Source organism: Trichechus manatus, unplaced genomic scaffold (assembly GCF_000243295.1).
Source record: "Trichechus manatus latirostris isolate Lorelei unplaced genomic scaffold, TriManLat1.0 scaffold00010, whole genome shotgun sequence".
NCBI lineage: Eukaryota > Metazoa > Chordata > Mammalia > Sirenia > Trichechidae > Trichechus > Trichechus manatus.
The window spans coordinates 14139535-14148228 of NW_004443946.1; the positions used below are offsets into that span (position 1 = coordinate 14139535).

General features: G+C 39.1%; 1 protein-coding gene across 1 annotated transcript in view; it reads left to right on the forward strand.

Annotated features, from left to right (window-relative positions):
* The window catches only part of SYT16 (synaptotagmin 16), a 96165-nt gene extending 87766 nt beyond the window's left edge, over positions 1-8399 (forward strand). The window contains exon 6 of the mRNA XM_004370930.1: positions 7995-8399. Coding sequence (XP_004370987.1) covers positions 7995-8308 — 314 coding nt within the window. The 3' untranslated portion in view covers positions 8309-8399. The remainder of the gene's footprint in view (positions 1-7994) is intronic.
* The last annotated feature ends 295 nt before the right edge of the window (positions 8400-8694 follow it).

An 8694-nucleotide genomic window follows, 5' to 3' on the forward strand; every position in this document is an offset into this window, starting at 1 on the left:
TCTTTTCCTTCAGAGCTTTTGCCAATTCCTTCATGATCTCCTGAGTTTTGGTGAGGTCTGAACAATTTTGAGGGGAGAACTTGATAGAGATGCAGAAAATGATGGGGGTGTGAATCACACAGTCACGGCCCACTCAAGTCCACGCTGAGAATCTTTAATTTGTGTGCTGGTGGTTAACATTCAATACAGGGGGAAGTATATTGTTTTTGTTAGTTGTCATTGGGTTGGCCCCTGACTCATGGTGACCCCATTGGACTGTTATGATTCATAGGTGTTTTCATTGGCTGTTTTTTGGAAGTAGATTGCCAGCCCTTTCTTCCTAGTCTATCTTAGTCTGGAAGCTCTGCTTGAACCTATTCAGCATCGTAGCAACATTCAGGCCTGCACTGACAGACAGGTGGTGGCTGTGCATGAGTGCATTGGATGGCAATCAAACCCAAGTCTCCTTCATGGAAGGCAAGAGTTCTACCGTTAAACCGCCATATGGTGATTAAGAAAGCATTATCTGGGAGCTGAAAAACTAAGGTATGAATTCAGGCCTTGCCACTTGCTGGCTGTAAGTTACTTAGCTTTTCTGAATCTCAGTTTTTGCATCTGTAAAATGGGAGTCATAATTATATATACTTTATAGGTAGGGATGATACATATAAAACTGATGTTGAGGATGGTACTATTATATCTTCATAAGCTTCTATGTAAAAGAAAATATGCAGAAGAAAAATACTTGGAACAAATGTTTAAAACTGAATAGAAAAGAAGGCAAATCTTAATTTAGAAATTTATTTTATTCCAGAAGTTTTAACCAGTTTGGCATTTAGTTTATGATTTTTCATAGACATAGTGTTTCAGTTTAACTTAAAATGTAGTGGACATGCTGTATCTTTGTAACCAAAGTAACAGAAAACAATGTTGCTGTAAAGTTATTAATTAAAACAGAAATCCCAGTAGTGAAAATAAAAGTTTTTTACTTATCTAGAATGTTGGTGCTTGAGGAGAAGCCAGTTTAATTAGGAAGGAATGAGAAAGTAGAGGCTCCTTTGTAGAGACTGTGAAAGGGACCTCTTGGTACTTTCAAGTGCTTTAGATGTTGATGGGCATTAGTTCTTCATTATGTCTCCCTTCATTACATCACTAGCACTACTTTCACAGTTATCAGACAAGCTTAGGACATATTTTTAGTTCCCATAAGGAGGAGAACAAGAGAGAGAAAGGATGAGGGAACAAGAATTTCATGAGGTAACTGAGCAGAATTGGAAGGAAAAGGCGAAGAAGAAAAGAAGATCCAAGCCAGTAGGAGATTAATGGAGCCATGAGTGAGGGTGGCCGTGGGGGGCAGAGGAAGTACGCCAAGGGCTCTCTTCTTCATGGTGGAGGGCAAGAGGTGGCTGCCAGGACCCCACATACTTGTGCCACCATGAGGGAACTGCCTGCGAGGGGAGAGGCAGGCCTGAAATGCATGGGGAGCATGTGTTTGGGGAGGAGTGTTGCAGATCCTGTGCTTGTGACTCTCAGTTCAGTTTCATTTACCTTCTTTGTGAAAAGGAGGGATCAATGGCATCAGTCCTGCCTTAGGGGTAATGATCATGTTAAGGAGAGTTCATACGAAAGCAGGAAAGAAAATAGGCTGAACCTCAGTATTAGAAATTTTTCTTCTCTAAAATATTGTTAAGGTTTCAATCCTACTAGAAACAAAGTCTGTGATTTAATGTGAGAATGTTTTTCTTCAAAATATATCATGAAGCTTTGAACTCATCAACTTGACTCGGTCAAATGATTGTTCTGATATTTAAAATTTGTCTTCCTAAGCAAGATAGAGGAGTTGGACTAATAATAGATATCTACTAATAGTAGATAAAGTGCCTCTCCTCTATAAAGATCTTAGAAGAGATAAGCCACTCAAATGTAAGCCTGACTTGGTCCCCCACTTCTGAGGTAAAATCCTTGGGTTGACAGCTCAGTGAGAGAGAGATTTTGTTCTGATGGACAGGAAATGGTAGGACCACTCTTAAAGACATGTGTCTCCACCACACACCCAACAGAATGGCTAAAACTAAAAAGACTGATTTCACCAAGTGTTGGTAAGGTTATGGAGCATACATTATTGGTGGGAGTATAAAATGGAACAACCACCTTGGAAACAGGTTTGGCATTTTCTTATTCAACTAAACATACATGAAGAATACAGCAGTTCCATTCTTAGGCATTTATCCAAAAGAAATAACATCATATGTCAAAAAAAAAAAAGACTGGTACAAGGATGTTCATAGCAGTTTTATTCCTAGTCGCAAAAACTGAACAAGTACTCATATCCATCAATAGGTGAATGGATAAACAAACTAAGATGTACCTATATAATGGGATATTATTCAGAAATAAAAGGGATGAAATTAACTGAGGCCTTCAACACCACCGAGGAGTCTCAAAAGCCTACTGAGTACCTACTGCATGATTGCATTTATATGACAGTCTAAAACAGGCAAAACTAATCTATAGTGAAAAAAAGCAGAGATTGCCTCAGGAATAGTGCAGCCATCAGGATGGACTGGGCAGGGGCATGAGGGGATTTTCAGGGTGATGGAAATGTTCTATATCTTCATACAGGTGTGGGATAAATAGGTGTATGAGTTTGTCAAGGAACCATAAAATATTGAGTGCTAGTTAATGAAATACATATGAAAATGTTTATGGGTAAAGAGCAGTGATGGCTAAAACTAAGAAGGATCGGTGGATGGATAGATAAGTAGATATGTGAGAAAGCAAATAAGACAAAATATAACAATCGAATAATCTAGGTGGGCATGTAGGTGTTCACTGTACAATTCTTTCAATTTTTCTGTATATTTGAAAAATTTACTTATATAATATTGGGGAAAATGTTAGTCTTGTCTGGAATAGGTCAGCTGGATGAAGTGGGTAAAAAATAAGAGTTTTAGTTGTAGGTAGGAATTTCTGCAACTGGCTTTACATCCTTTTTATTAGGATGACAGTTCAAGATGCAACCCTATTCCTGGCTCAAGGTTGAACAGGATAGATGGAGTGCCAATCAGCTGAACCTGACATCCTCTATAGCATCCTCCATAAATCACATCTGGTTGGGCAGCTGGATAAAGGCATTTCTCCATTTCTAACTTTTACTTTTCTCTATTCATCTCATATTGTATATGTGTGTATAGAAATGCCCATGCTAGAAAGTGCTCTATTTTTTGAATCATATTGGTGGGTAAGATAAAATAGGCTTTTTAAAAATTAGTGGAACTAACCCATAGAACCTATTCAGAAACAACATATACATGAAGAAATAGCACAGACTAGTCTTATTGTTGTTAGTTGACACTGAGTTAGTTCTGACTTATGGCCACCTTATGTGTAACAGAACAAAATACTGCCTTCATGATCTTTGGTATGTTTGAGTCCCTGTGTAGCAACTATTGTGTCAATCCATCTCATTGAGGGTTTCCCTCATTCTCATTGGCCGTTTCTACCACACATGATGTCTTTCTCTAGCAATTGGTATTTCCTGATGATGTGTCCAAAGTAAGTGAGTCAAAGTCTTGCCATTCTCACGTTTAAGGAAGAGTTTGGTTGTATTTCTTTTAAGACTGATTTATCCATTCTTTTGGAAGACCACAGTTTATTCCATATTCTTTGACACCATAGTTCAGATGCATTGATTCTTCTGTCCTCCTTTTTCATTAAGTTGGACATTGAGAAAGGAAGACAGAACTAGTCTTAGCCTAAGTCAAATAACAATGTGCCAAGGATCCTTCCAGGCACTTTCAAAGTAATATCTCATTTAGTATATGTGGTCAGTGTTCAATAATGTTGTTGTCATTATTGCTGTTAAGATGGTCCGGGCTGGTCCACAGGATAGTCTCCAGATCTGTATATAGCTGGTGGTCCAGGTGAAAAGCAGCTTACTGTCTGGGAGACATTTGGAATTCTAATGTGCATTTATGGATACCTTTGAGAAAGTTGCCATTAAGAATTAGAAATGTTTATCTTTTGAATTTGGCTTCATGGAAGATAATTAACCATTTATCATCTCTGTTCTGGTCTTATCTTGAGCCTGCGACTCCCATTACTGCGTGGCCTCGAATTTGATTTCACCTCCCTGAGTTTTATTTCCTTCTCTATTAAATGAGGCTAACAAGCTAATATTAGGGATAGAAGTGCTATGTTAAAAAACAAAAACAAAAACAAAAATACATTAGCTATTCTGTTGGCAAGTTCCCTCTGTCTTCATCTTTGCCATATCCCCTTCTACAATGTGTTACTGCATTGTTTACATATAATGGTCCTTGTCAAAAACTATCATTAAGATGTCCCCTGTAGTTAAAAACAAGTTCCCCAGCTCTCAGCATGTGCATGATTAGCCACACATGGTAATTACATCCCAAATGATAGTACTTACAGCATTGGCTATTAACCTTGTTAGAGGCACACAATGGCAGCAACTAGAGATAAAAAAACAAAAATGCAAATCAAGCTTTGAAGGAGACATTCTACAAATGGAGTGCAGGGGAAAAAAAGGATTATACAGAAATGAACAGATATAGGACTTGTGATCATTTCATAAAATCCTGGTCCAGCTATCAACTAAATGTAGTATTTATTAATAAAGGAGCGCTGGTGGTGCGGTGGGTAAGCGTTTGGCTGTTAACCGAAAGGTTGGTGGTTCGAACCCACTAGCTGCTCCATGGAAGAAAGATGTGGCAGTCTGCTTCCATAAAGATTAAAAAAATAAAACCAAACTCATTGCCATCAAGTCAATTCTGACTCATAGCAGCCCTATAGGACAGAGTAGAACTGCCTCATAGGGTTTCCAAGGCTATAGTGGTTAAGAGCTATGGCTGCTAACCAAAAGGTTGGCAGTTCAAATCCACCAGGTGCTCCTTGGAAACCCTATGGGGCAGTCTTACTTCGTCCTGTAGGGTTGCTATGAATCAGAATCGACTTGACAGCAGCAGATTTAGTTTTGATTTTACTTAACTGAACTCCTCTTTTTCCATTCATACTGACTAGTGCCAAACCCCAAAAGACCACAAGTTACTTCAGCCTTGCACCCTAGATCTTCCGCACAGAATTTCCTGGTCCTCTGCTTTGGGTGTTAAAAAGGAAGCACATTATTATTAGTGCTGATGAAAGGTTCCTTTTTGAACTGTAACAATCACTAATATTTCCTTTCCTTTAGCCAGGTGTCCTCAGACTGGATTGTTGATAAAATTATTATTTTCCTTCTTTGTCATATGCATACAAGCCAACTTCAGTGATGGCGGTTTTGTAGTAAATGGCCTTTCTCATGATTAGAAAATGATCTTGTGACAGGATAAAGCTTGAAATTGCTCTCTTTGTGAAATGAGCAGGTCTTTGTTTGCAAGATTAACTCCATTCCCAGTGCCGTACTAGCAGCTGAATTGCCGGGGCAGTTTGGTGACTGGATAGGATTTTTCCTACAGGAAAATTTGCGGAAACGCAAATTCACTCCCCCATTGTCGGTTTTTTGACAGCTTTTTCTGTAGAACAGTTTGAAGAGTGGAGAGCCCTGTTTCTGAGACAGAGAAGTGTTTTCACACCTGAAGTGTAATTTCACACCTTGTGTTTCTCAGCAGATAAGTGCATAAAATAACACATCAAACCGGAATAGAAAAAAGATCAACATAGAAAGAAAACTGCAGGTTGTAATTTGTTTCCTATCTTACAATGCTCTTGGAGAGAACAGTAAATTACAGAGATCTGGGTTTACACTTGTAAAAGTTTGACTGGTTGTTAGGTGGAAAAGTGAGCAGTAAACACTAATCAGCCTGTAGCCCGCACTGAACAGAATGTATAGAATGATAGGATTGAGGAAACAACTTAACATTTAGATTTTTAAAGACTAGTGCACATATCCGTTAGTGATAAAAATTGTAGATACAATTGTCAAGAAATTGCTAAATTAAGTGATTTTTTTATAAATATAATCATAAATATAATTGTCTTAGGAGATTATTTTCTCAGTAATGATCCATTCAGGAATTTTAGCAAATAAAGTAGAATATGTCAGTGCAATTTGGAGTTTTTTAAAAAATTCTATAAAGAACTAAACGTATGATACTAGTCATTATTTTATAGCATTCTGGGGAAGGGGTTATAAAACCAGGAGTTTAGCTTCATTTATAAGTTTGAAAACTTGAGATTAAAAGGAAAGAGAACGGTGAGCTCCCTCACTAGTCAACATTCATTACAAAATATTTATTGCGGGTCTACCACGTGGTAGTTTACATGTTTTATAACCAGGATGCTCCTTAGAAGTGAAGATGACAGACTTCAGCTCACTTACTTTGGGCACGTCATCAGAGAAGATCAATTGCTGGAAAACAACATCATGGTTGATAAAATGGAGGGTTGGCGAAGGTGAGGGAGGCCCTCGGTGAGACGGGTTGACACTGAAACAGTGGACTCAAACAGCAACGATCATGACGGTGGCGCAAGACTGGGCAATGTTTTGTTCTGTTATACATAAAGTTGCTGTGGGTAGGAGCCAACTGGATGGCAAGTAACCACAACAACCACCACCACGTGGGGCACCAGGCAAGAAATTAGGGGTACAGTGATAAACAAGGCAATCCCTCTTCCTGCTTTTGGAGAACTGATGGTCTTGTAGACAAGTCAATAGGCAATGATTATACTGGATGATAAGTGCTCAGATAGGCTACAACTGGGTTTTGATGAAGCCCACCAAAGCATTATCTGACCCAGAGCTGGGGTGGTCAGCAAAGTTTCCTGGATAAAGTGACAACTACACTTAGGGATATTGCACAGAAGGGAAAGGGAAATAGAACGCGGTGGGTTGGAGACATGAAGGTTGTTGAGTATAGTAGACTTGTACTGTATAGAAGCAGTAGTGATGAGCAATAAGTCTGGAGGGTAAACAGGGCCAGAATACATAGTCTATTCTAAGAAATTTAGCTTTTACCTTGAGACTACTGGGAAGTCATTGAAGGTTTGGTCTTTGTTTATTAGCGAGGGTAACATGACCAGATCTGCAGTTTCCAAAGATGGCTCTAGTTGTGGGATTGGGACAGTCCAGAGGCTGGAAGATCAGTTAGGAAACATGCAGTAATGCAGGTAAGAGATGCTAGTATCCTGAGCTTACAGTGTATGTGCACTGAGAGTTCAGTGGCATTGGGGATGGAAAGAAGTAGGCAGATTTGGCAGTTATTTAGGGTGTAGAATCAACAGATCTTGATAATTGATTGGATGGACTAGGAGTGAAGAAGCTAGTCTTGCCAAAAAATAAAATTCTGATTTCTTGCTTGCATAATTGTGTTGATGATGCTACCATTTAGAGAGATGGAAAACACTGAAGCAGTAAGTTTTTGGAGTGGGTTGGGGTCTGGGATATGTGAGTGTGAGATATGTGTGGAATGTCCAAGGGAAGATGCTTGGTATTCAATTGGGTCTTGAGCTTGGGAGAGAGGTCTACACTAGAGCTACAGACTTGGTAATTGTCATTAAAACCATGGGAGTGAGTGAGATGGCCGAAAGGGTATGTAAAGAGTGAGGAGAGAAGAGACTCTTTAACCCAGGCATAAACCAGTATTTTGACTATGAAAGAAAAAGAAACGTAAAACAAAACACATATATTTATCTTGTTACATAAATAAAATGTGGGCAAGTAACCTTGCATGTCCACAGACACTGCTGCACACATACCTATGCATGTATACACCTTTTGGCTTGTAGAAGTTCTAATGAGTATCAGCAATGCACTGGATAGTGGGCAACATGAAACATTAAGCATTCAAGCAAACATTAAGCTTCCCTTTCCTTCATAATTCACGTAAGATATGTGGGTCCAACCGCAAGTATCAGGCCTAAGGACTCTGATCACTATGTTCAAAGGAGAAATGGAAATTTGCAACCCATATAAATATTACAACTAAACTAGGAAAACAGAAAGCACTGATGTTTTTCATCCCCTCTCCTTTTTTTATTTTTTATTTTTGTCTTAGATACATATGGAAAGCTCTTTCTCCTCAATTCTGTGGGCCAAGAGATGTTCCGCTGCAAGACATCCATTCGACGTGGTCAGCCCAATCCTGTCTATAAGGAAACCTTTGTTTTCCAGGTGGCCCTCTTTCAGCTCTCTGATGTTACGTTGATGATTTCAGTTTATAATAGGCGTACTATGAAACGTAAAGAGATGATTGGTTGGATTGCTCTGGGCCAAAATAGCAGTGGAGAGGAGGAACAAGACCATTGGGAGGAAATGAAGGAAACCAAAGGTCAGCAAATCTGCAGGTGGCACACCTTGCTTGAATCCTAGTTTTGCAACAGGCGTTCGTGTGCTCCGTCTTCCTTGGTCACCTGTGTTGCTGACTCCTGGCACCAAGTCAGCGCATCTTGGCAGGCTTTCATACAGAAATTCTCAAAGGTTTGGTTTGCATTTAAATACTGTAATTTTTTTTTCAAACTACATACTCAGTCAAGTGTCCTATATGGGAAATGTTACCATAGTCGAGACTAGTGATAATGAGTTAATTTGTGCTGAGTTATTGAGTTTTAGTTCAGACTAGGGAATGAAGCTTCCCCCGCTTTCTCTGTTGAAGAGTAACCCAAGATTGCAAGGGAGCTGTTAAATGTTACTATTTGCAACCACTTCTCTCTGTAAATCAGAATTTTCTTAATATGATGCAAAAACCAAATTACAGA